The sequence below is a fragment of the Eschrichtius robustus genome, chromosome 3, assembly GCF_028021215.1.
Source record: "Eschrichtius robustus isolate mEscRob2 chromosome 3, mEscRob2.pri, whole genome shotgun sequence".
Classification (NCBI taxonomy): domain Eukaryota; kingdom Metazoa; phylum Chordata; class Mammalia; order Artiodactyla; family Eschrichtiidae; genus Eschrichtius; species Eschrichtius robustus.
Window position 1 is genome coordinate 83,154,699 of NC_090826.1, and position 27,911 is coordinate 83,182,609.

The 27,911-nt window shown below is 48.6% G+C and overlaps 1 protein-coding gene across 5 annotated transcripts in view; it reads right to left on the bottom strand.

The window, feature by feature from the left end:
• The window catches only part of ABCA4 (ATP binding cassette subfamily A member 4), a 126,562-nt gene extending 99,878 nt beyond the window's left edge, over window positions 1–26,684 (bottom strand). For 2 of the 5 annotated variants that reach the window (XM_068540355.1, XM_068540356.1), the window contains exons 1-6: window positions 26,493–26,684; window positions 19,330–19,423; window positions 17,795–17,936; window positions 15,209–15,348; window positions 9,320–9,447; window positions 4,587–4,784 (exon numbers count right to left, since the gene is read on the bottom strand). In XM_068540355.1, coding sequence (XP_068396456.1) covers window positions 4,587–4,784; window positions 9,320–9,447; window positions 15,209–15,348; window positions 17,795–17,936; window positions 19,330–19,423; window positions 26,493–26,558 — 768 coding nt within the window. In that variant the 5' untranslated portion in view covers window positions 26,559–26,684. Of the gene's footprint in view, window positions 1–4,586; window positions 4,785–9,319; window positions 9,448–15,208; window positions 15,349–17,794; window positions 17,937–19,329; window positions 19,424–26,492 lie in introns of those variants that run through there. The other 3 variants (XM_068540350.1, XM_068540349.1, XM_068540351.1) reach the window with 2 other exon arrangements.
• Window positions 26,685–27,911: the final 1,227 nt, after the last annotated feature.

The following is a 27,911-nucleotide window of genomic DNA, read 5'->3' on the forward strand; positions in this document are numbered from 1 at the left end:
GGAGTCTAAAAGAAACCAAGGCAGGCCAATGGCAATCAAGCCCATGGGCCTAATAGATATTTAATGTACATTAATGTTCCTCTCTTCTATTTCCTTTTTATTTCTTCCTTATCAAAATCAGTTCGCCAAAATTTTGAAATATAATAGACACATAATTTTGTAGATGTAGGAAGAACAAATACTAATGCTGTAAATCAACTATACTTGCTGTGGCTTAATAATTTTCAAAAAACAAAAAAATCCTATTTGCTGACTTGGTTTTGCTTTCGCTCAGCAGCCCTGCTGCACCTCCCTCCACACTGCTGGCTCTGGATACCACTCCTTTCTCCTCTTCCCTCCCTAAACCCCCCACACAGAAATGGGAGAAAGTTGACAGTCCAAAGATTCAGAAATCAGAAGGGAGAGAGATCATGAAATTAAGTCATTAATGGGACCTCATGGTAAAATCCTGGAGACATGGGGCCTTTCCAGAGAATTTTGACGCAGCAATATCACCTGAAAACTGAAACGCATAGTTGAAATTTAACAAACTGCAACGAATGATCCAAGAGAGCAGAAACCATGGCCAGCTCACACTGGGCAGGGGCACTCCACCCACATTTATTCCCAATGATTCAGGAATTTAGGGAGCAGAGCCAAGAACAAAGCGGGACACTGAAAAGAGCATGCAGCAAGCACCCCCAAGACCGGCCTTTCTTCTGTGGAACTCAGTGTTCAGCCACCCCATAGTCACAAAGACACGGGGAAAATGAAGTCAGAAAAGTAAAAACCTTGACTGAGTAGCAGTTGAGGGAAAGGAAAGAAAGCTGAATCATGTCACACTGGAAGCAACTGCAAAGGGGAAAACCATGGGCCAAAATGCCGGGGAGGCCAAATTTCCTCTATCAACATCCACTGAGAAGGGGGAAGGGAGGGAACACAGATTTCCCAGCAATGTGGCAGGTCTTGGCACCTCCTCAGTTCCCCGCCGAACTTCCACAAATAAACATGCAGAGCTGAGGGGACAGATTCGCTTCTCAGCAAGATTTCAAAGCTGTGCACCAGAGTCAGAGAGAAAACAGGAAGGACTGCAGAGGGAGGAGGGGGAGGAGGGGGAGGGACACGCACGCCCTGGGCCAAATCAGATGGGAAATGGCCCAACCCCTCACCCGAAACTGACACACCATTTTTTATGAGGTGTGAAACGTTTCAGGTAGTGTTGGCAGTCACCGTACCTTGGACCCAGGTCTGAGCTCTGGGGTTTCAAGCTGGGGGCGTTAAGCCCAAAAAGGCCACAGGAGAAGACAAGCTCTTTCAAACTGTCTCAACCCAGGTGAAACCAAGAGGGGCTAAACCTCCTTGGAGAAAATCCAGCCAGCTGGCTGCTGTTTTCGTCCCAGCCCACCTAGGTCACTGGCCATCCAGCATGTGTGCACGTGCATGTGTAGGCACACAGGCGCGAGCGTACATATGGGGATGGGTGGGGTGGAGTAAGGCGAGGGTACTGCATTTGGATTATTTGAGGATGACAACACTCACTTCTGATCTCCAAGGGGCTGAGGAAAAACACAGCTGGCCCCAGTTGGTGCTGAGTCCCCAACGCCCCTCTCTGAGTCTCTTGGCTCCACGGTCTAGGTTTGGAGGTTACACTTCCACCCACACGCCCAGGTCCTGACACAACAGAGGCAGGAGCCGTGCGGTGGTTTGCTGAGATGGCCCCTCTCTCTTTGTTAGTGAGCACCAACTTGGCATTTACTGAAACCTTATTTATACGCTGGTGTACGTGTGCGTGAGAAACAGCCCAGGAGAACAGAAGGCACAGCATTCCGGGCGCTGGACCTAAGCATGGCTGCTCGCCAACCAGCTGCAACAGCAGACTCGTCCCAGAGAGGCCCCTGCCCCTGCCTCCCGCCTGGCCCAAGCCCCTCTGAGAGGGTCGGAGGCTCTGCCCTGAGCCTTTCTGTGCCTGCCTCAGGGCTATTTTACTAAAAACACAATAGGATGGGTACAGGAGGAAAAATCCCATCTTACTGCCTGCAATTGCTTTTAGGTTTCCTTCTTAGTAATTAAAAAAAAATGTGTAGCCACTCAGTCCATTTGTCAGCTGGAAAAGCACATTTCAAGGGCACCACATAGGGTGTTTGTCCTCTTTGCTTGGGGCCGATGTGTCCTGTCTTGGTTAGGTCTTCCCACACAGAGACAAGCAGGAACAAAAAGATGGTAGGTAGGGGCAACACTATCTCCTGGCTAAGCCTGTCTCCTGCCACAACTTGCTCCTCTTGGCAGTCTCTGGGGTCGCTCAGCGGCTTCGTTAAGAGGACAGCAGGCAGGATGCATCTGCATAGCATCCTGGCGTTAGGGGTGATCAAATGAAAGTACTTCGAAGCCTTAGGGGCATTTGGGTACTACTACTATTATTGGGCTTGCTCTACAGAAATTGAGACTGTAAATCAAACTCCTATGTTGTAGGTCAGTGATTCTCAGCCCTGGCTGGACATTAGAATGATCTGGGAAGCTTTTAAAAATGCTAAAGGCAACTAATCAGAATCTATGGGATGAAGGTGGGGGGGGGCACTTGTAGTTTTTAAAAGCTCCCCAGGTGACTCGGTGTGCAACCAGGCCTGGGTACCACTGCTCTAGGGGCCAAATGTCCTAAGCCTCAGTGCTGTGACATGGCCTGTTTGTCCGTCTCAGGGTAACTGGGAATTCAGTGAGGGCATGAAAGCCATGTTTGGGCCCTTGGCCTCAGCACAGTGCCTGGCCCAATTCAGGTTTAAGTGCATGGACACGGGCGAGTACCTAGGGTCCATCTCGGGTTGGTGAGGGTGACCGGCCAAAATTCTCCTCTGGTTTCTGAACTCTAACACTTGCCAGAGCAGCATGTAAGCGCAGCAGGAAAGACAGTCTAGTCTTTCTTATCTGATAAATAAACATCCTGAAGCCAGTAGCCTGAGGTATGGGTTCAGACCCTAATGAAAAGTTTTGCCCAGGTTCCCCTTTCTCCTGCTATTATCCAGGCTGTCCTCATGCCCCAAAGGTACATGTACTATACCAGTGGCCAAGGTGCTGCAAAAAGAGATGCAGGACCCTGCCCGTTTTCTAGTGACCAGAGGATTGCACTATCCCAGGCACCCAGGGAAGCTCCCACAGCTCTGCAAACGCAGGCACTGGGCTCCCACTGTGCTGGGGGGGGGGGGGCGGGTTCAGCCGCTCAGAATAAGGATTTTTATCACCTACTCACTCTCCTGTCTGATTCTGAAAACAAGCTAAGAAGTGTGTCTAAAATCGGGTTCCTCATGGAACTTCGGACAGAGAAGTTTGAACTGCATGGCTTTTTAATCTCCCTGCAGAGACCTTCTCTGGGGCCCTTGGCTCTCAGGGCTGGTGGCATCCATAGATCTGACCCCTCTTACCCATCCTGGAGGCCCCCCGATGAGCTGGGGAAATTATGGGGTAACATTCCAAGGAAAAGTCACACTGAAAGGGATGAAGTGCGAACCCTGCCAGAAACTGTGGGGTCTTGTTTTATTCTGTTTTGTTTTGAAAAGCCTTCACCTTGCTTTTGAAGGCAAGGCTAGAGCAAGTTTCCTGGGACTTGAGAGAGCAAATGTAAAAAGACAAAACACAAATTCCTCTGCCATGTTCTCACTGATTGACACTCTCCGAAACATAGTTCCAGAAATTAAAACGTAGGCAAAAGAGAAAACACAATTCAATGCTAGAAAATTCCAATTCTAATTTTGAGTGTTTCTTAAAGCATGGCCTACGATGACCTCCATCAGAATCACCTAAGGTAACAGGTCAGATTCTGGCCTAGCCCAGGTCTCCTGAATCAGTCTCTGGGGGTGGGAATGTGGAACTTGCATCTTTTACCGGCTTCCTTGATGATTTTCCTACACTCTGAAGTACGAGAACCAATGCTTGATGCCTCCTTTATATAATTCCCTCTCATCTTACCCTTCTAGCAAAAGAGAAGATATGACTGGATCCCAAGAAGTCTGTCTGGGATGCACTTCTGAACACATTGCTGAGCTAGGTCAGGCTTTCCAAATTTTTGGAAATTTTCTATGACATTTTCTCTTGCTTTGTTGTTGTTGTTTTTTTAATCCAGAAACTGTAAAGTTTGGGGTCAAGAGCAGACCCTGAGAAGGGAATGTGAAGCTCTCATTTACTGAAATTTATTAAATGCTTTGCATGTATTTTTAATGTATCTATAAAGTATTATATTTGTTTTGTAGATGAGTGATGGGTCCAGGAAAGGTTAACAATTTTTCCACGATCACCTAGCTCCTCCTTTCCACACTGCCAGAGGTGGTGAAGAGGGCTTATCCCACATCTGGGGGGGGACCCAGACCTGCCACAGCACATATCTAATGGTGATCCTAACGGTGACTCCTGGATGTCTGGGCCACGGCTCTGGAAATACTATCAGTTGATTCCCGGGCCTTTGGAGCCTGTCTCGTCTTGTCTTGAACAAGGAATGTCTGGAACACCAGGTTTGTGCCTTCCCTGACTGTCAATTTGTGAGTCCCCGATGGCCTGCCACCAGGCCCTACTGCCTCCAGGAATTACCCCCCAAGGGGCGGGCAGCTGGATACCTCCCTTACCACATGGAAGAGCTTGAAGAAGTCCACGTTGGCGTACAGGGTGTCTTCCATCCATCGTAGGGTGCCCTGGGAGAGGGAGCACAACGCATCACGCACCGTGTGCACCGCACGGCGCTGGGGGAAGATGAGGAAGCGCTCCAGGAGGGCCTCACTGCAGGCGATGTCCTTCAGCACTAGGTCTGGGACTCCATGAGCAAACTGCAGAAAGGAAAAGCAACACTGGAAACCTCCCTGTCGCAGAGGAAGACTGGCCCGCCCAAAGATGTCCATGTCCTAACCCACAGAACCTGTGAATACGTTATGTGGCACGGCAAGGGGAATTAAGCTTGCAGATGAAACTAAAGTTGCTAATCAGCTGAATTTAAAATAAGGAGATTATTTTGGATTACCTGGGTGAGCCTAATGTAATAACAAGGGTCCTTTAAATGTGGAAGAGGGAAGCAGAAGAAACAATGTCTGCCTTGAAGATGAAGGGAGGCCACCAGCCGAGGAAAGTAGACAGTCTCTAGAGGCAAGAAAATGAATCTTCCTCTACTTCCCTCAGTAAGGAGCACAGCACTGCTGGCTCCTTGACTTTAAAGATTCTGACCTCTAGAACCGTAAAATAATAAATTTGTGTTGTTTTAAGCCACTAAGTTTGTGGTAATTTGTTATAGCAGCCATAGAAAACGAATATATTCCCAGGCCTCATTTTAGCAGAGAGACTTTACAATTTAAGCCATCCCTTCTTAGCACATGATGCTAAGGTACCATCAGGAACTACTTCCTGAAGCTGAGGTGGGGGACTGGTTAGAATGCATTTGGAGTGATGGTGAATGACCACCCCTGCCTTCCTGTCTCACCAGATTTAGCAAATAAAAATACTGCACGCCCAGTTAAATTTGAATTTCAGATAAACAGTGAACAATTTTTGGCACAAGTGATGTCCCAAACAGAGTCCAAATGGGACATCCTCATGCTGAAAAACTGTTTGTTGTTTACCTAAAATTCAAGTTTAACCAGGCACCCTGTAGTTTATCTGACGATGCTAAGCCCTGGAGCTCCCACATCCGGAAGCTCCTGTGGAGCACAATCCCCATGATGGCCTCCAGAGGCCAAGGAGGCCTCAACCCTGGCCAGGGACCCTTGTCCACCCAGCACAGTAACTGGCCTCCTGGAGTCCTGGACTCCCAGTAGTGGACAAAACCCTAAATACCATAAATAGAACAGGTTCATGAACTTCCCTGGCCTCCACAGTCCCATGCCTTCTACACAATCCTCTGGGCTGGAGAACGGAGCAGGTGGGTCTCTGTTGCCCCCTGTATGGAAACTGTCCAGACCACACACAGAAGCCCAGTCCCCAAATGAGGCCCAGGTCACAGCTGGTGCTGAGTGGGTGTGGACTCCGTGGATCTCAGGGGCCTGTAACTGGGTGCATATTCCAACAGAGCCTTCCTGTTTTGCCCATACCTTACTTCTCATCTCCAGGCAAAACCTCACCCCAACTCTATTCCCAGAGTCTGAAACATTTTGAGGTGGAGGGAATTAATGAGCTCATTAGAGTCCAAACCTCTAATATTCCAGAGGAGGGAAGTGATGGAAAAGGGGTTAGGTGACTTGAGAAGGTTACACAACAGGCGAGGGAGAAAGCTGGGACACCATGAAAATGCAGCTCATTCATTCAATGCTCATTCACTGCGTTCCCATTCTGCAGGGACTAGGAGAGTTACTGGGGATACAGCGAGAATAAGATGAATTTTCTGCCCTCCCCAAAACTAGCTAGGCTAGTTTCCAGGCTAGCTGGAAATGCAGGCATTTAAACAGCAGGAGGTGCTAGACTGAACGTCGTGAAACCAGAGTGCAGAAGAGGGAGTGTTGAGAATTGCTAGCAAAAGTAGCTGGTATTTATTGAGTGTTTATTATGTGCCATGCACTATTCTAATTGCTTCACGGATATTAATTCTTTTAACCCCCACAACCACCGTATATGGTAGGTACTTTTATTATCTCCATTTTACCAATGAGGAAACAGATCGCTTATTAACTTGCAGTGAACCTCGTGACCTTGCTGAGATTTGAACACACAGCTTGTGCTTAACCATTACCCGTTAGCTCTTTGTCGATTAGGGAAGGGGGAGGACGCAGGACAAAGAAGGGAGGGTTTATGAACTGTTTCACTGAGGAGGCAACACTTGAGCTGGGCCTGGAAGAATGTTCAGGAGGTTGCACGGCTGGGGGTGAGAGGTGTGATGAGGGATGGACCAGAGAACCGTATTACTTTAATTGCCTAATAATTCCCTCAATGGGGAGAGACCGAGTGATGTTATTCCCTTTGGAGCTGTGCTCAGACACTAGGCAGAGGGATATCCAGTTCTAATGGTAAAAAACGAAATTCCATGTATAATGAGGATGATCGGGTAGAGAGCTGCAAGCCCCATGTAGCTGTTTAAATTTAAAATAATTAAAATTAAATAACATTTAAAAATTCAGTTCCTCAGCTGCACTAGCTCCATCTCAAGTGCCCACCAGCCACATGTGGCTAGTGGCTACCCTACAGACAGCACAGAGAGAGCACTACTGTCATGGAGGAAAATTCGCGTGGACAGTTCTGTCAAGGAGACCGAGATAGAGATCAGGAGGAAAGCACACAAGGCAGTCGGGCTAAGAAGCAGGGTGGGCACGGAGGCATGGAGGGAGCTGGGTCCACATGACCGGCCTCTGGAGCACAGGAGCTGGGCTCCTTCCTAAGCTCCGAGTTTTGCTGATCAGGAAAGCATCAGCTAATCAGAAACTGCAACACTAAATAAAGGCACACCCCAGTGGCCCAGGCCCTGTCTTCTCCCCACATGAAAGGCCTCAGCCCTAATGCCAGCAGCACAGCAACTAGAAACCCAAATGTCACGTAGGTGAGGAACTGGAAAGAAATTTGCCCTAAATTCGTGCCCTTATCTCCATCTCCCTTTTATTACCAACTGGAAGTCATCACAGGCATTTCCAGGACTTGAGTTTTATGAGCTGAAGAGAAAGCAAAGGGGAAAGTGAGCAAGTGATGCTGCCCACCCCCCGCCCCCGGCTTGGGATGGGAGGGGAGCCAAGCAGGGCCGGGCAGCCAGGCCTGACCCCAAGGGCCGCCCCAGGAGCGCACTGTGGCCAAGCCTGGGCACTGGGGGTGCCGGGTTCCAAGGGCCCTGACACTCTGCCTCAGGGCTGAACCTCAGCTCCCCTTGTCTAGTTTCAGTGAAAACCTCAGGGTCTGAGAAGCCAGAAAAGCAGGTATGGGCTTCTCCACTGTTGTGCTGGGAACCAGCTTGAAAACCCCCTTCAAAGGAGCCAATCTCAGCCAGGCAGGTGGTTCCCCTCCCTTCTCTGGGCTCAGACAGCACCCTGTGCAGACCTTTGCCTCAGGACTGACACAGGCCCTGAAATTCTCTATTTACGTCTCCGTCTCCCCTGGAGTCTAGAGGAGGTGCAGTCCTGGCCAGGAGAGCCAGGCGGGGCGTCTGTGCTAAGGCCCCTGCTTATCATGCATTCTCACCATGTTCATCACACTAGGAATCCACACCCCCAGGATGCTGGGCCAGGAGCCCATGAGGCCCCAAACTAGAGCAGTGGTTCTCATCCCTGAGCCATCAGAACCACCTGGAGGGCTTGTTAAAGCAGAGACTGCTGGTCAGTCTGGGATGGGGCCTGAGAATTTACTCCCAGTCCTTGCTGAGGCTATTGGTCTTGGACCCTGAGAACCACTGAACGAGCACGGGACTAGGAACGAGAAGACCTGGATTCCGTGCCAGCTCGGACAATTCTAGCTCTACAGCTGTGCACAAGTCAGTCAATCACCAGGCACGTCAGTTTCCCCATCTGTTTGACACATCTCGGGATTAATGTGAGGAGCACAGGCGCTAACAGATGTGAAAGTCATATGTTAGTGGTAAAAACACTCTGAATAAATACAGGAGATTATGAAAACAGACAAAATCGATTTGGGGGGGATAGAAGGAGTTCGCCGGGCACTGGGAAGAAATGGTCCAGGAAATCAGAGGTCTGCTTCTACTTGCAGCCGTTATTGGGCTCTGTGACCTCGAAGGTCACCTCAGCACACTCAGACCCTGGCTTTGCCTTTTTCTTGGCTGGAACTCTCCTCTCACAGGCATTTGCATGGTGCCTTCTCTTCAGTTAGATCTGCTCAAATAGCACCTCCTCAGGAAGGTCTTCCCTGCCCATCGAATTTAAAACTGCCCCCAGTCCCTCCTTAACTCCGACCCTGCTAGACCTTCCTCACAGCCCCTTTCACAATCTGGAAACGCACGTAGGTGCCCTTGGCTTACTTGATTATTGCCTGTCGCCCCCGCTGGAATATGAGCTCCCAGAGTCAGGGGTTTCCTCGTATTGTTCCCACTGTATTCTGGTACCTAGAACATCTCTACGTATTTGGTGAATACATGAATAAAGCTCAGTTTCCTCAACTATAAAAGGAGTTTGAGCCACATGGTCTCTAAGGTTCCTTCCAGTCATAAACTCTGAGATGTTTTGAGGGCTGCCAGGATTTGTGCCGCTCCAGAATCCTGCGATGGGAATGCTCATCACCACAAGTGACCCCCAGGTATTCTCCTGAGTGTGCGGCATGAATGTGAATGATTCTGAATGTGAAAGCAAGAAGGAAAAAAGAAACTCAAGGTCTCCTTTGCCTTTCTCAGGCTCAGGCTCAGTGCCCACCCTTCCCCTCCAGGGACCACTGACCAATGACATCCACCTACCTGCTCTGGACGGACTTGGGAGTTGACCAGAAAGTAGACAACTGAGTCAGACAGGCCAATGTTCTTTATGAGAAACAGTGTCAGTGTTTCCTCATCTTTTAGGACATCCCGTGTTCGTATTCCTCTTCCTGCGTAGGAATGAAAAAAAGAACAGGGTGTCGGAGGAGAGATGGGTCAAAAAAAGGAAAACATCTAGAATTGATTTCTAACTTGACTCTCAGAGGAAGGCTCTGTTTTGGGTTCCCTGGGAGCGCCTAAGAGCCAGGGCCCCTGCCAGTGGCAGTCACAGCATTTACTGCTGGAGCAGACGAGCCAAATTTAGTGAGAAGGCACACAAGGTGGAAAAAGTTAGGTCGGGGTGGTGGCCATCGGATGCTTTGTGGAGTTGGTCTTGGACAATGGGGTGGGGGTGAGGAGCAGTCTTGTCCCCCTGGGAATATTTGGCAATGTCTGGAGACATTTTTGGTTGTTACAACTGGGGAAGTATTGATACTAGTGGGTAGGGGCCAGGGATACCACCAAACATCCCACAAGGCACAGGACAACCCCGTTTCTCTGATAAAACAAAGAACTATCTGGTTCAAAAGGTCAATAGTGCTAAGGCTGAGAAAGTCTAGAATTGGAGGAGAATTAGTGCCGTTGTCATGGGGTACAGAACCCTTCTTGGTGATTCTGTCATCTCAGCTATGGCTCTAAGCTCAGGGTATGGACATGTACTAAAAGAGATCAAGCTGTCTGGGGCAAGAAAATCTTCACGTGGGGAAAGGGGGATGGCCTGTTGCCTGGGCTTGCAGTTTCATACCCTGATCAGCTCAGTCACATTCTTTCAGCTCCACTCAAAACCTATTGGAAGCAGAAATTTCTTTATAAGGAGGCATAAAGGACTTCTAACAGTTGAGGTGACCTTGGGGCAAGTGATTGAACCTCTCTGTGTCTGCACTTTCCACATCTACCTCTTAGGATCGTTGTGGGGTGACTCAGGATAAGGAGTGTAAAGTGCTTATTAGCTCCCAGCTCAAAAAAATGCTTGACCTGATTGCATTAATATTATTCTTACCCCTCCCAGGGGAGGCACACCCACTTTCTCTGCTTGCTTCCAGGGCCAACACTCACTCTGAAGCTGGCCACTGCTACAGTTCATGAGGCACCAGCCAGAGAAGAGGGGGACGGGCCCAGATATTTATGAAATCATTTCAACATTAAGGGAAAGCATTTGGGTTGCATGAAAACAGTTATCTCTACATCCCAACGTCTCCGGGAGCCTGGTTGACTGCTTATCTCTTAGTTCTTCTTTAACTAACTTTAATCATCAAATGCCCCTGTTCCTTCCAGCTTCTAACACCACAGTGCTCTTCCTCCCCAAATTCTCCCCAGGCCGCCGAGAGGCCTAGCCCCCCAAGTGCTTGACAGTCACCCTTCATGTTCAGGTTGTGACTTTCTTTGTGTATGTCTTATCCAGATTGATGTCGCTGCTAATTTCCTCTTGAAAGGGGATGGGCCAGCCACAGGCCTGCCCGTGCAGCTGGGGCAGGGGAACCAGCCCCGAGGTCCCACCACACAGCAGCCTCTCTCACCACAATGGATGTCCCTTAGAGTTGTACTGCCAGGTAGCTCAGTATCACTACCTTTTGATTAGGAAAAGCCCAAAGCCTTTAGGGGAAACTGACTATAATATATAATAGTCCCTTTTATCTTCAGTGGATATATTCCGAGACCCCCCCCCCAGTGGATACAGATAGTACCAGACCCTATATATACTATGTTTTTTCCTATACATACGTACCTATGATGAAGTTTAATTTATAAATTAGGCACAGTGAAAGAATATCCAAATTGCCAGCATCACTGGTCTTTCACTTTGGGGCCGTTATTAAATAAAATAAGAGTTATTCATACACAAGCACTGTGATACTGCGATAGTCGATCTGATAAGCTAAGCTAGACAGCTAGTAAGTGACTAACACGCGGGATACCTGGGCAAAGGAATGGTTTCCATCCTGGGTAGGTTAGCCCAAGATTTCATCATGCTACTCAGAACGGCACACAATTTAAAACTTATGAGTTGTTCACTTCTGGAATTTTCCATTTAATATTTTTGGACTGTGGTTGACCACAGATAACTGAAACCATGGATTGGGGGCATTCCCCCAAGAGAGGGGGATGGTTCTGAGAGGGGCTGGTCTATTTTCTTCTTGCCTTCTTTCCTTTTCAGTAACATATGTCTGTCATCTTCCAAACCCAGCTTCCTTTTTTCTTCCCCTGGGGCACCAGCTTGGTTGTTCATCTCTGAATCATTTCTTTGTATACAGCATTATACTACATCCTCTGGCCTCCAGCAATGCAACCCCGAACACACACACACACACACACACACACACACACACAGGCTCTTGAGAGTAGGGAGCTAAGGATCCTGCTTTTATTATACTCCCCATCATACCGAGCAATGCTGGGCACAGAGATGTAAGCCCTCCAAGTCACCTCTATCTGACACCCAGCATTAGAGCCTGACGTGGAATCAGGTCCTTGGTAAATGTCTGCGGAATGACAGGAGACACCCAATAAATATCTGTTGTCTTGACCTGAGAGTCAGGGCCCTATCTGACTAGTGTAACTCTTTGTTATTCTTTAACTCCCTCACCTGACCTTACATACAAATACCTTGCTGGGGAGAAGGGACAAAACAAAGGAAACTGGGAGTGATTTCGCCCTGGTCCAGTTTCCCACCCAGGTGCCTGGGCTGCCGTGGCCCTAGGGAGAAGGGGCAGGAGCGTGCTGGTTCAGCACACCTGAGGAGGGCTGGGGGCCACCCTGTTCGGAGAGCGTGGGGCCGAAAGTGTAAGCAGTGGCCGATACCAGACAGCAGCTACACCAGACTCCCGAGGGAGAAATGTGAACTGGGGGCCTGAGGAAAGAAAAATAAATGTAGTTTAAAATGTGGTTCTTCTTGTTCTCTTCCCTGGGAAGATTAGAGGCTGGGGGAGGGGGCCGCTGAGGCCCATGGAGGTCAGGGGAGCTGAGGCTGGGGTGGGGGAAGCCAGGAGAAGGTGTGCGTGAGGCTAAGGGGAAGACAGCGTTTAAAGATGATTGAGAGACCGCAAAGCTTGCTTGGGGGTGAGTGCGGAGGGGGCTTCATGGCTGGTCTTTTACCATTAATCCTCCTCTGCGGAGAATGCAGTACTACAGGTTTGCTGGGAAAGGAAAATGCCCTGGGTCACCATTGGCATACTTTCCCAGGTGACCGGGAACTGACAGGCAAAAGCACACCCCAGTTACAGCCACCCACCTCGCTTTCAAAGGCTTAACCCTCCACTGCAGCTTTGGGCTGAGGAGTCAATGCTCAGAGCCGGCAAGGTCCCCAGGGGACCCTGGGACAGACTCTGAAACCGTCTTCAGTTCTGACGGTGGACTTCAGTCCCCGGCCTGGAATTCCTTCAGAGACTCTGTCTCTTTTCTTGGGGATGGTACCCTTTACCCTCTCATGGCCACCAAGGTCAGGGGTTCTGCAGAGTCTGTGTTCTCGGCCCCCAAAGTCCTCTGGAGAGCCTTGGCTGGCCTTCCCTGACCCAGTTTTCCCAGCGCCCCGAAGCTGCCCTCTTGAAAGGAACGTTCGCCGACAGCCTGAAGGCCAGCAGAAGGAGCATCTGCGTGCCAATTCAAAACTAGTCCTGCGTCGGGCCGGGAAGGAGTGGTTTTGGTTCCCATATACAGGCTTGAAAGACCACAGAGACACTGTGGTTTGAAATGACTTCCTTTATATTTCCTCCCAGCCGGACTCCATCCGACAATCAGAAAACAAAATGAAATATCTGCTGGATGAATGGGGTAGACAGTCATTCCAGGGGTCGGATAAGCCCGTGTTCTCATCCGCTTGTTTAACCTTGGGGAAAAAAATGCTTTCTTGTTTGTGCTTTCCCCTTACTTCCCTCACTATTAAAATGCTAACCGTGCTCATACCCTGCAAGGCCCTTTAAGCTTGAGCTAAGTAAAATCTTAGTAAACTTCCGAGTAGCAAAGAAGACAGTGTTTGTAATCTGGTTTTACTACTTAAAGTATATGCATTACTATCTTTGAAAGAATTAGAATGTAATGAAGTAATCTTAACGGTCATCTGATCACACTGGTGTCCTTTATTACTCCAATGGGGAGAGAAGGGAGAAGGTGGCCCAGTGGGAGGAGGGTCAGGTTCTCCTTGGATAACTTTCCCCTCCTGACTCCCCTGTGCTCTTTGAAGCCCCCCTGCTTCCCTCCACCAGCCCCCCACATGGTGTGGTCACTGACCACTTGGTCCTTCCACTTCTGCCCAGGGACCCCTCAGGGGAGGGCACTGGTCTGACCACCTCTCTGTCCCCAGGGACTGGCACACTGCCTGGCTCGGTGGGCGCTCACCAAACATCTGCTGACTGTGCAGCATGGGTGAGGAGCCCTGGGGGGTTGGCTTGTACCATTCTCCCTGAGCAGAAGCTTTTCTATCCAGCCCCTCCTGTCCCCTTGGATGTCCCCTTCCTCAACCCTGTCATCCTCCAAGATCATCCTGACAGTCACTTCCCCATCTCCATCCTAGGAGCAGACATCTCGCAGCAGCAACAAACCACTTCCTTCGCAGCCTCTGAGCCCCACCCCTGAAAAAACTTTTCCACTCCCAGGACTGCAGTGACCCCTGGGGTCCTGGCAGCCCTGTTCTCTTCCAGCTGCTCATCTGCCCCTGCAAGGGGATGTGGTCCAGCTGGTGCCCAGGCCACTGCCATGGCCAGTCTCTCCAGCCACCTACAGAGGAGTCTATGGCGGATGTGACAAACACAACATTAACTTGTGCTCTAAAAAGAGATGTCAGAGTGGTTACTGGGTTTGGGTTTTGCTTGTTTCTAGTTCTTCCCCTGGGGAGGAGGGGCATGGGAGAGGGAGCTCCTCTACCCTTCCTCCTCACACTTCTGGACTCCAACGGGCTCTCCTACCCACACCACCTCAGTGTCCATCCAGCGTGGCCTCTCATTTCCTTCCCCTCCCCATCACCTAACCTTCACCTCCGCTCCACTTCAACAACCATGGCCACACCTGGGGGCTTGTTTTTATCTGTCCTGCATGCCTTTGAAATCCTGAATTCGCATATTTCACATTCTGACCACATCTGTCAATCTTTCCATCCTGCTATTTCCTCGGTCCTTAAACAGGGTCATGGAACCCTCCAAGACCTCTATTCTCTTGCCCCTCCATTTTCCCCTGGGCAATTGCAGTACTTCTGGCTTCTCCTCCATCCATATGCAGCCTGAACCTGATCCGTGTAGTCCAATCACCACCCTCAACCCCCTGGACTCCTGGACTTTCTGTGGCACCTCCCTACCAGCCCCCAGCCCTGCATCCCCCCACTCTGCACCTGCTCTGCCTCAGGGCCTGGGATGCTGAATATTACCAGAAGAAACAGAATAACTGTACATATTTATGTCATGATAAACATGTGCTCTGACCTCCCTGGCTCCTTACTGCTACTTGGCATTGCTTCCACACGGTCCTGGGTAGGTCACTCTCTAGGACTCTGTGAAAGTGTTCCACACCTTTACCATGCTCCGCACACTCCTCCCCCTGCTCCCAGCCCTTCATCTGGCCTCAGACTTCCCAGAGCACCATCTCTCTCCGCATTCTCCTATCTCTGGACTTACCTGGGATGAGACCTTTCCTGCCTTCTTTCCCAACTTCCCACCTTCAAGCCTGGCAGGAAGAGGAGTTCTTGCCAAGGTAAGCCTCATGCTGCCTCTAGGTCCCATACCTTCCTGCACCCTCTGGTATCTTTTGCAACCAAATCTCCAAACTCTTTCCTGTAATCTTCAGTCTCTCTGATGGAGAAGGCAAGTGAGAGGCAAGTGATAGTAAGAACACTAAAGCCCACCTCACCTGCAGTCCTCTCGGGGTGCATCCGGAGGGTGTTCATGAGTTGCGACAAGGTGCAGAGTTCTGTCCAAACCTGGCCAAGGTGCTGGCTCTCTGGCGCATCCATGAGGAGTTCTCGAAAATCTTGATACACCCTTGCCAAGCTGTAAGAAAGAGCCTCATCAATAAAGACATAGCTGTCATTTTCATCAACATCATTATCATCATCATAATACCTTGTATAATTTTTTAACATACCACCTGCTTGACCTATCTATTACATTATGTATTCTCTCAATATTGCCAAGGCAAAGGAGAAAGATATTTTTACTTCCTTATACATATAAGATAACATGGGCAGTGAGAAATTTGTTGTCAAAAGTCTTCCAACTTTGCCAGGGCTGGGTCACCTCTCAACCCCATTCTCTATGTGTGTCCTGTCCCAAGAACCCTTAAATAGGATGATATTAGGAGATATTACTGGAGGCTCTTCCCAGCCAGTACCCACTTCTCTGAGACCTGCCCTTCCAGCCATTCATATGAGCAGGTTCTAACAGCCATGCTTAACCCGCAAAGTCCTCTCTGCACGCATGTACACACACACCTCCACCAAGGCTGATGGACAAGGAGAATAAAGCTGGGCTAAGCAGATTTGTTCCCAGGAATTCGAATGGTACTCAGGGATGCTCTTCTGATTGCCCAAGCTGAGGGGCCGTGAACTGGGCAACTAGCACCAGCCCAGGCATTGAGAAGCAGGGGATACTGGTCCATGGAGAGAGGCAAATGGAGTAGAAGCCCAGAGGGAGGCAGAGAGGCTGGACCTTGTAGGCCCAGACGGGAGGGAGCAGCTCCTGACGGCTCTCCAGTTCTTCTCCCACTCCCTGAGAACTGCCTTGCTGCTCCTGGCTTTTCAAGAAGATCTAGTGTCCAAACTATATCTTTCCCTCTGAGGCTTAAACTTGTTTATGTGTTTCTGTGCCTTGCAAGCAAATGAATGTTTCACTCATAATGTGTGTGTGAAACATGAAACCCAGATTTCCTTGTTCACATGCTGAGTACAGCTGGAGTCCGAAACCCCTTCCCTTCCCCAGCTCCCACCTCTCAATCTGTAGACACTGTCAGTGCCAGTCCCACCAAAGCTCCATACAGCCTCCGCTGAAATGCCTTCAAGTCTCCCCGATCCCATCATGGGACCCATGGGATCTCTAGGCAGGTGTTTCTTCTCAGGCACCTCAAGGAGGCTCAAGCTGAAAGTACAGATTGTAAATTAAAGCTTCCAGGTGGTGTTTGCAGCCATGGGAGCCCAGCTAAAATGCCATCTGCTGACTTTCCCAGGAAGGTGGGTGTTCTGTGTTCCCTCCTCCATCTTCCTATAATCCAGGGGTTAGCAAACAGATTATAGGCTTGTGGACCGTGCAGTCTCTGTCACAACTACTCACCTCTGCCTTTGTAGGGCAAAAGCAGTCGCAGTTTGTTCCCAGTGGGGAAGGCTACCTCTGAGTATTAAGCTGAATTACCAAATGTTCTTTTTATTTTAGTCAAAATGCAGTTTTGTCCTGGAGGAATTATATCCAGATCTCCTCTAAGGAAAGAACTGGAGTAACCAAATATCTCAGTTTCCCTCTGACTTGATGTTTATACAAGTAGGTGAAGCCTACTCCCCAACAAGCCTTTGTTGGTGAAATGCCACAAGCTGCAGCTCGAGGTCAGCCCAGTGGCTGAAGGACAATCCTGTCCTCATCCCTGAGCCTCTGTCCATAGAACATGTTACATCAAGTCCCCCTACCTCCTGCTCTGAGAGGGAATTCCAAAAATAGACCCTTTTCGTATGGAATTTGACCTGAATTCGATCCCAGACCAGAGGTCATTAACCTGGAGTCCACAAGTCCCCTGAAATCATATGCACAGTGTAATGTTTTGTGTGTGTGTGTGTCCATCTTTCTTGGGAGAGGGGCCATCAGTTTCCATCAGATTCTCGGAATGGTCGTCAGCCCCACAGGTTAAGAACTTCTGCTCTCAAGCAGTATACTAAGATTTTGCCGACCAAGGGAACTGATGGCATTTATGACAGAGGATTTGGAAATTGTCTTTGTCTTCCAAGAAGCAAACTTCACCTTGTAAACTTGATTTCATTCACCCTCAGAAGGTTCCCTGACATTTTTCTTAGCCTTTAGATGTCCAAGAAGGCTTTTAAAGGAACAGAGATCTCTCAGAATTGATCCAGCGTGGCGAGCGATGTAAGGAAACAGAAGGGGAACTGAGTTGTTTTCATCCAGTGACTCCACCCAAGCAGGTGAATGGCCTGGAGGCAGTGGACACATCTCAGCAGGGGGCTGAAGTCAGACTCCAAGTCACATCTTGGGGATATATGGAACAAGAAATTGTGTTATGTGGTCTTAGTTTGAAGCCTTTTCCTCAAGTGCCCTGACAGCTGATAGAATGCTCCAAGGAGGAAACATGCCCTGCTCCTTTGAGTTTAAGGCTTCAGCAAGCCACAGAAACACTCATTCAGCATTACATGCTCTGTGTGCTCACACATGAACTCCAGGGCAAGATGAGAATAAAGGGTGCACAGCCTCCTCCTAGTATGGTGGGAATCTCAACACTTACATGGAGTTGTTATAGTTTGACACAATTCCAGGAGATTCTCCCGGGGTGGGACTTTGAAAACAAGGATTGTTCACATTGCAGAAAATTCCCTGGAGCCATGGCAACATTCCTGCTGAGGGCATCGCCTTGTTGGGAAAATGGCCTTTAAGACAGGAAATGAAGACAAGGAGTTAGTCATTGACACTAAGTAGGATGCAGGCCCTAGGATCTAGAGCCTCTGCAGGAAGGACCCCTGCCCTTCTGGTGCTTTCCTTCATTCACCAACATTTAAGAAGCAGGGGCGGGACTTCCCTGGTGGCACATAGGTTAAGAATCCACCTGCCAACGCAGGGGACACGGGTTCAATCCCTGGTCTGGGAAGATCCCACATGCCGCGGAGCAACTAAGCCCGTGTGCAGCAACTACTGAGCCTGCGCTCCAGAGCCCGGGAGCCACAACTACTGAAGTCCGTGTGCCTAGAGCCCGTGCTCCGCAACAAGAGAAGCCACTGCAATCAAAAGCCCACACACCGCAACGAAGACCCAACGCAGCTAAGAATAAAATAAATAAATAAATTTGTTAAAAAAATAAAAAAGAAGCAGGAGCATCTGCTGGAGACAGAGTCTCTTCTCTCAAGCTCCCAGTGTAGTGGAGAGATGGACAAATGTCGTAATAGAGGCATGGACGGAAGTGTGAAGGGGGAACAGAGGAGGAGCACATCATTTCGGTGGGGGCGTGGGGAGAGGCAGAGAGATGTTAGCGCAAGAAGCCTCCGCGAGTTGCTGATGCTTGAGGAGGAGAAGAGGTCCATCTATTCCTTCCACAACTCTGTATTGAGCATCTACCCCCAAGCATGCAAGAGGGGGCCCAGGCGCAGGTTATGGGCTCCTTGGGGGATGAGGTAAAGAGGCAAAAGTTTGATGCGTAGAAGGCTGAGTCAGAACTTGGGGCCTGAAACTTAAAAACAAGAGGCTGAGGAGCAAGAATAGGGGACTGGGCAGCTGTGCATAACTCCTGAGGCCCTCCCATCAGCTGTCTAGAGCCAGAAGATGGCATCCTGGCCAGAACCCAGATGAAGGCTTTCTCTGAGGGGCATAGTATAAAAGAGGCACTTACAGGCTCACCTTCGGTCCCAGGACACCTCTGGGGTCCAAGAAATACTATATTATTAATATATTATTTTTTGTCCCTTCTCATTTTTCTTTAGCACCATGTCTAACATATCTCTGAACTGTCTCCAAAATATTTCAGAGAACTCATCTATAATCTTCTCCCTTTAAAGTCAGGAAGAGTTTAGGTATAGGAAAAAAACAACCAAATAAAAAATAATTACACAATTCTTCAGTAACCACATGTAAGTATTTGCATAGAATGTGTAGGATTTAAAAGTTAGTTTGCATAACGCCGATGAATCTCTGTTTTCTGAATCGTAGGCATAAAATGATGATAAGCAGATCAGATCCTGGCACCCCCAGCCCCCAAAACCTTTCTAAACAAATGGATAGGACCTCCAGGCCTGCCAAGGCTCCCCCTACCCTCACCCCCATTATGCTTACATTCATGTTGGCTGTAGAGTGGGTTGACATTCCTTAACCAGATCAGGACCAGAAATAAAGATAAAGGCCACACAAGTTCCACCACAAAGCGAATCTGGGAAAACAAAACAAAAAGAGAGAAAGACCAGTGATGCTACGAGATTACAGGAAACATACCCAAAGCAGACATACTTCACTTCAGTGTCTGTCTATGCAATAGGACTTTGGTTGTGGTATATTTACCTAAAGGACTTCCTTTTTTTAAATCCCATCTCCCATACTGCCTCTACGTTGATATATTAGACTAACAAGACTTGGTGTCCCTCTGGGTTCCATTCTGCCTCTATTTTAGAAAACTGCATTAGCACAGTACTTTCGTTAAAAGTCATCAAGATATGCGCTTCGATGTTTTTGGACGTTGCTGTGCATGTGAATGCAAATTCTGATTCTGTAAGACCCCATCAGATCTCACATGTCTAACAAGCTCACAGGTAATGCTGATACTGCAGGTAGTAAAGGTCTCCTTGTAACCTCTCCTTCTGCAGATAAGGAAACAGAGGCCCACGAAGGGCAGGTGACCTGTGCAGTGTCTCATCAGCAGTGACAGCATTGGAACCAAAATCCAGCCTCCTGTGTCCCGGCTCAGTGCTCTTCCACATTCCCCCCACTCCCACACACACACCGGCCCTGTCTTCTTCTAGTGCTGCTAGACTTTGCATACGTGGTCACTGAATGAATGAATGAATGAATGAATGAAGGTGCAAATGCCTCTGTGAAATACTGTGATCCATAGCAAAGTCAAACCCAGAAATCTGGGTCTACCAACGTTTTCCTTCAACAGTTTCTTGTTGCTTAAACTTATACCGCCATGGGATTTTATAACACTGGAAGAGGTTGCTGGTACCAACATACAATTGAAAGTAGGTATTTAAATTTAGGTTCAATTTAGAGTTTAAGGACTCTTGGCTCCAAAGGAAGGAGAACAAGTTGGTTGCTACAGCCCACACCCTGAGGCATTGCACATGAGGGTATGGTTGGACGTGTGGGATTACTGGGGGAAGGGTGGGGGGGTATGTATTGGGGAATGTAATAGTTCTTCTACTCAACCCCCATTCCAGAGACCTTAGGAAGGAAACTCATAAGATTTAAAGGAGAATTAAGGCAGATGGCTAAGAAAAGAAATGTAAGTATATATAGATCTGCTAGGGGCTATTCGCATGGTTTTAAATTTAACCCTTTGTTGTTCCTTCCAAAGAAATGTACTTAAACTCTCAGCAAAGTAGTGGACACCATAGCAGGTGCTCAATAAATCTTTGTTCCTTTTCTGTTGGTGAGGTCTGCTGGCAACTGAATTATGACAAATCATAAGTCGAAGACGGAAAAAAGATAATACATTGAAGAAAAAGCAAAACATGTTCAGGGTAGGTGGTGATTATGCAGTTGTAACTTTTTACAAAATGTTTTATCCAAAATATGTCTACGGAGGATGTTTTAGAGGAAAAACTCACACAAACATTATGGGAAGAAGAAAGAAGATTTTTCCTTAAGGCACATATTCTCCCCCAAAATGGCAAAACACCAGTATTGGACAAGTCCCATCCTGTGTTAAGAGGACTGACCCCAAGCATACTTGATAGCCATAGATATGTTGGCAGTCCCCCCAGGTCATGCAAGTCAAGGGAGGAAGGGCAAAGACTGTCCCCGGTGACCCTATCTCACTGTTAACAGCTTCATCCATCTTTGCTGGGTACTAGCCAGCACAGCTGTTCCCACAGCAGCGCACTTCCCCGTTTTATCACTCATCGTACTTCAGAGTCATTACTCCTTCATGAAGGTGGACCCCTCACTAGCTATAAGCTTCCTGAGGACGGGGACCACATCTATTCTTGTCACTACACCCAACACAGGGCCAAGCTTATAATAAGTGCCCAGTAAATATTGGTGGAATGAGTGAGTCTCTGTCAAGACTGGTCTAGGAGGCTTCTCTGGAAAGCTGGAGGTGACTAGAGGCTTAGGTAAACAACCGTTTGCAGACTTAACAAACTGCTTCCCCCAGGGACATGTATGCTGGCTTCACGCCTTCCATCCCAGGTCACCCTGTCAGTGGGCAAGGTCGGGGAGCAAGTTCCACAAGATAGCAATGTGAGTGATACATGCAAGCAATGAAACCAAAACTTATTCATGGTGTCCTCACCAAGGAAATGAGAAAACCAGTCCAGATTCTACACATTTGACTCTTCCTTAAGACAACTACTTGCAAAACTGGCTTCCTACCTAGTAAGTCAGCCACCTTCCATAGAGCAATGTCTATCTGGGAATTGTCTGGTGTATGAGACACTGATGTTGATTTGGGAATGGGAAGATCTAGATTAGGAGTCACTTTGGGGCTTGCTTAATCCCCAAGTCTCAGTTTTCTCATCTGTGAAATGGGTTTTGTCCTACAGCTTATACTGAGGGTTAAGAGTGTGTCAATACCAGGGGTTCTTAGCCAACTTCACTATTAGCTGTACAACCTTGGGTAACCCATTCTACCTCTCCATGCCTCAGGGTCTCTTCTGTAAAATGGGGGTGATATCAGGACCTACCTCTCAGAGCAGCTGTGAGGATGAAATGAGTTCACTGTGTAAAACACCTAAAGCAGAGTCTGGCACATGGTAACATTCTATCAACGTGAGCCATTTATTATTGACCCTCACTTCTCCCAAGGGTCACAGGGACATTGTAGGTGACAGCACATTATAAAGTCTGAAGAGTAAGCAGTTATAATTAAAATTATCTGCAACTCCTAGGTCTGCCCTCCACTCACATTCATGTTTCCTCCTTTTCTCCCTTTCTGGAGTCAGAACTGCTCAGTTGTCAGTTTGGAAACACGGGGCTTCCTGAGAAAACTAACCACACACTGTCCCCTACTCCATATGTTAGAGGACCTTGGACCATGGGAGGGTCAGCTAGCCTGTCTTAACTGTCCCATGGATAAAATTCCCAAACTTAAGCTAGTGCATCTCATCCCTCTTTGCCATGTGAGTCACACCCTCTCTCATCTACTCACCCACTCACTCACTCACTCTTGTGTTTTTGAAGTATCTGGTCTTTGGAAGTCCACCCAGCAGGAGGAGGCCAGATCAGAATCTTCCTTTCCTCCTTCATCCTCTGCCTAGTGCTAGGACTAGTACAGATTTGCAGGAGCTCCTCTTCACCATATCGCTGAGTTAGGGCTGCTGTTTTCTGCCTATAGTCCCTGCCTCTCCAATGACCACCTTCGTTGACCTAGGTCTGCGGTTCTCACGCAGCTGCAGGCAGGAATCCTGTGGGGAGTTTGGGCCATGCCCCACATCAATTACACCAGGATGCCTGGCCGTGGGACATCAGCTCGGTGTCTTTTGTTTGTTTTTTAACACTTCTCAGGTAGTTCCAACGTGCAGCCGGGCCTGAGAACCACTGGCACAGGTAGTGTTTGGTAATCTTTGAAAAGCATTTTTTGAGAAGTCGGTGTTACTGCTCCAACTCTGCGAGCATTTGTTTTGGAAGGGCTGCATTTCACACTTCACTCCCTGCACAAAGACCACCGGCAATTCTTTTCTAGCCCTTCTAGCCCGGCAAGTCCTCACAACAACCTCTTCTCCCTCCCCCAGAATTGTGGACTCAGCACCCCGACCCCAGAGCGGCATCTTTGTCCTTGATGCTCAACTGTGCACAGGCATACCCTAGGGAGAAATTCCACAGTGTAATTAAAAACATGTTTTCAGAGCAGCTCTGACTCCCCACACCCCTTCTCTTTAAACATGTCTGTAACTTTAATTAAGCCCAGTCGAAGCTCAGAAGGGGCCGGTGGAAATTTTTTTTTCCAAACTGGTATTTCCTTGTTCCCTTTTTTTTTCCCCTCCCCTCCCCCTCTCTTTACCACTCAACCTACTTAGGGGAGGAGGGGTCACATGGAAGGGCAGAGTCGTGCTTGTTGTCTTAAATCTTGGCCAGTTAGGTTTTCTTCCCTCCTACTCTGTTTTCAATTTGAAAGCGGGTGGCCAAGTTTTGAAATGAGCTGCAGGATTCTCCCTTCTGCACCGAGAGCCCAAACAGGGTTCTTAATCTGGATGAATATGACCCAGGACCTGGGAAGGCTTGGAGCTGGCTGCCCAGCTTCTCCACACCCGCCAGGTTTTCCTCACCTAATTCTGGGCCCCAAGTCAAAGGTCACAGCGGTACCAGATGTCCAGGTCTGGGGTCCAAGAAATGATAAGCCCCGTACTCTCATGAATCCTTAGGCTTCCCCAAGTATCCTGCCCAGATACGGAAGCTGGGACCAGGGAGATGACACTAAGGGGCCCTAGACTGTGGGCTCTAAGGGGCAAGAGACACATCTAATGGTCTTTATAAACCATCCCAACACAGTGCTTGACCCATCGAAAATGTGGGCGCACATGTATTTGTCCCCACCAGTGGGAGAGGTCTTATCACTGGAAACGCATGCTCTGGGGAATGAACTCCTTGTGGAGCCTTCTCTTACTCCTGCCAACCCCAATCTCTCTTCTGAGCTCCCAGAGCTTATCCTCATCCCCCACCCCATGCTTCCTTCTACTCCACAGTTGCACATGGTTTTCAGCTCAGTAATTGTGCACAGACACCTGCTTCCACCTGGCTCTGAATTCCATGAGGGCAGGGGCTGTCTAACTCACCTGGCTATATAGGACATAGAGGGTGACCATACAGCCCAGTTTGCTAGGTCCAGTATCAGTTTACACTTACTGTGCTGGTGCAATTATTAATTATTACTATTATTAATTATTAATAGTGCCTCCTTTCACTTTTAAAACTACCCTGGATTGGATGATAAATTATACAGTCACCCTATCTTTGTGGTCTTCCTGACCAGCTTATTAGACGGGGCTTTATACATGGGGGCAGTGTGGGGTAACTGACATGTCTGCCTGTCCTGGAGTCCTGGATCCAGCCCCACCAGTCACTAACATCTGAAGCCTCAACGACCTCATCTGTACCCATGGCGGATAATAGTGGTAGCTCTCTCACGGAACTGAGGTGAGGGTTAAATGAGGTGATACTTACTGCAGTGCCAGGCACTTAGTAATACTTAATAATGTCAACAGAGGAAGAAAAAAAGGGAGGGAGGAAAGCAGAGATCTGAAGACTTTCATTTATGCTCTTAGTGATAAAGAGGAGGAATGGGGAAATTTGGTATCTGGTTTTTGCTCCTGCTCTGCTCACAAGAGTAAACATCAAAAACCATGAAAGTTTGAGGAATTAAAAACCTAGGAGCTGAGTTATGAGCTGCGTGTGTTGTATTTTTCTTTCTTAGAGTCACCATTTTGTGAAGGCAGAAGCTTCCAGAAAGTTTACAGCTTCAAAAGTTTACAGAAGGAGCCACAGATCCCTATCAGAGCTTTTAGGGGCTGTGGGGATATCTCCATCATACCCAGACATCCTGGAAATTTCCATAATGTGGGAGCAGAGGGGAAGCTAGCTGGAGGCACACCAGACAGAGACCTCAATTTCCAGGCCATCATGATGTCATCATACAAATGTCAGCCCCAACTAGGTGCTTCCTGGGAGATTCCTGCAGTCAAGGTCCTCAGCCTGAAAGTCCCCGTCTCGCTGCAGAGGGGCTGGCAATGTGCTCCCCTAGGAAGCACACTGGAGAAGACAGAGTCCCTGAACAGGGGCCACCTACCAACACCAGCAAAAGGAAGCAGAGACTGTGAGGGCCTCCTGGGTCTGGGCCTAAGACTGGGCTCAGAGACCCCAGCAGCAGCCTCATTGCATCGCTTACTCACAGGTCTGAGGTCCACCTCTGCTAACATCTCCTCTGTGTTCTTCTCCTCTGTATTCCGCTTTCTCCCTTTGGTTCTCTCAGCTCCAGGGGTGGTAGCTGCATCCTGCAATTGCTACCTCCATGTCACCCCGGAGTTCTGTTACATCCTCAGTTACCAGCTTTGTACTAGCTAACACCTCCTTGTGTTAGAGTCCCTCCGACTGGACCCTGACTGAGACACTCATCATAGGTCTTCAGATGTTCCACCTGTTGGCCCCCTTCCCTCTCTAACCTTCTTTCCAACGCCCACACAAACCCTGTCCTGCCCACACAAACCCACGCTGAATCGAGGCTTGGAACAGATCTGTCCTCTTCTTCCCTACAGCCCGTCTTCCTCCCTGTCTCCTTCCAAGCTCTCTTGCCTTGCCTGGCTCCCTCTAATCTCAACCCTGCCCACCCCTCAATCCTCCCCCCTTCATCTTCTCTTGGCTCGTTTAGTCATCTGGCATTGCCATGCCCCTGAGGCCATAGCAATGTGCATTATTTCTTTATAGTTATATATTCACTCTTTACCCTTTCTTAGAAAAAATTTAAAAAGGCCAGTCAGATTTACACGTACACCCCTGGGATCCTCTGATCTCCTGTGGCTCTTGCCTGTTCTCAGGGGATATTTGGCCTATGTTCCTTTTTCTTGTTCTTGGTCTCAAAACATACTTTGGGTTCTCCCAGCCAGACTCGAAGTGAGTAGGATCTGTGTCTTTTAAGTCCCTGGTCCAGCCCAGTCCCATGTGTGCTCACTGGAAGTCTCAGTAAACGTCTGTGGTTGTTGATAAGATATCTCATTGAATCTAAGACACCATCAATTGCTAGATGCACTGTTATTTTTTGCACACTAAGAAAAGAACGTGACACTTGATTGTGAGCTGCAGTCCAATTTCAGAAATGTGAAAAACCAGTGTGCTTTGTAGAACCAATGAAACACAGTATCATTGGATTGGAAAGCTCTTAGAGAGCATGGTTTTCCTTTGCACCTGATCTTCAGGACTTAGGGCTCTTCCTGCCGCACAGGATGGCTGCACAAGGGCATGTGGACAGAGGAGCAGGTTTAAAAACCAGGGGCAGGGGAGGGATGGGCAGGCAGTGGGTTCCTGCTCAGGGCAGGCAAAAGCAAACTTTATCATATGGCTGTGCTGGGCTGTAGGTGGAAGGCAGCTACCTCAGGACAGAGAAGCACATCTTCCTGTGAAGGACACTTGTCAGAGAGGCTCACAGAGGAGCCAGACAGTTACCTGATGCTTCATTGATAAATGGCAACCAGCCCATTGGCTACTCACTTTACCCACTCCCACCCCACCCACTCTCTCCACTGTCTATTTGCTCCACACCTCCTCAGTTTGAGACCACAAGCTGCACCTGTTACCTTTTGCCTTTTCCGCAGGGTCCAGTTCTTCCAGAGCAGAAGCTTGATCTGTCTGGCAAAGCCCATGCTGTTGACCACTGAAGACCGGGAGACCACTCCTAGCCCTCTGTCTACGGCTGGGGCTCACAGGCAGCAACAGGCATACATGGCGCCCAGAGCACCTCCAGCTCAGGCTGCTGTGTCCTTCTCTGGCTGATTAAAGGCTAGTTTCTTCCTTCAGAGCATAATCCCTTTTAATTACACGTAATCCCTTTGTGGAGGAAAACAGGCTGACACTCCGTTGGCACCTTTTCAGGAAGACAGGAGTGGCTGAGCACTAAGTGAACTGAGGTGGGGCCATTTCGTGGGAAACCAAAACCCTCAGGCTCCCTCCCCCATCAAAGGGGGGTTTCTGGGGTTCCTGAAGGGGATGCTTTGGGAATCTTCGACCTTTCAGTTTGGGACAAAATCTCTGTGCATAAATATAGTGCGGGCCATGTCCTCTGAAATAGCCTGCCCTGAGCCAGCACCCAGGGATTGACATCTACTTTAAAGCCCAACTAGCCCACATGCCAGATCTGAAGTCATCCCTCCCTTTTTTTAACCCTTTATCTTGCTCTGTAGTGACTTTAGGCCAGCTATTTGCAGGCATCTCTGAGCTTAGTGGATGGTAAAGGATTTTTCTCTCTTGGGCTGAAATTGATCAACTAGTCATGGCTACCTGGAGCTGTGTTGGAAAAGTTGCTGGAACCCTCCACGCTCAGCAGAACAGGGCCTGTGACTGACCAGCCACGTCTAACGCAGTCCAGGCTTGAGGACTGGCAGCGGGTGGGTCAGCTACTGTCATTCCAGCTCACAGTGGATGGACTTGTCATTTGGAGGTGGATCCGTGATCCCAAGGGGCATCACAAACAGAAGACTTCCTGCTACTTCACCACTAGGAACTTTTAGTCTCCACCTCTTCAAATCTTAGAAGTTGATTCTCTTTGAAAGACTCTAGACCCTTGAGACCTTGATAGGGTGGAGGGAGAGTCATGGAGTAGGAATGGATGCTGACTTCATGGAGTTTGTGATCTGGTTGTACACATGAGACATGAACTTGGATAAGTTAAGGAGTGTGATGGAATCCATGAGAGCATACGGGCTATGTATGGTGGGGCTTCCAAGAGGAAGAGGATGGTTTCTGCTTAGGATATCAAAAAGGCTTCTTGGAAGTGGTGGCATTAAAGCTAGGCTTTGATGAATTACAAAATAACATTTTATAGCATTTTTATGGTTTACAGACCACTTTTGCATATGTTATCTCATTATATCCTTACTACAATTTTGTGAGGTAGGCATTTACTCTGTTTTACAGGCAAGGAACCTGAAGTCTAGTGGGGTTAAATACGTTGCTCAGGGTGACACATGACAACGTTGGGTTCCTAAACAAGTCATTTA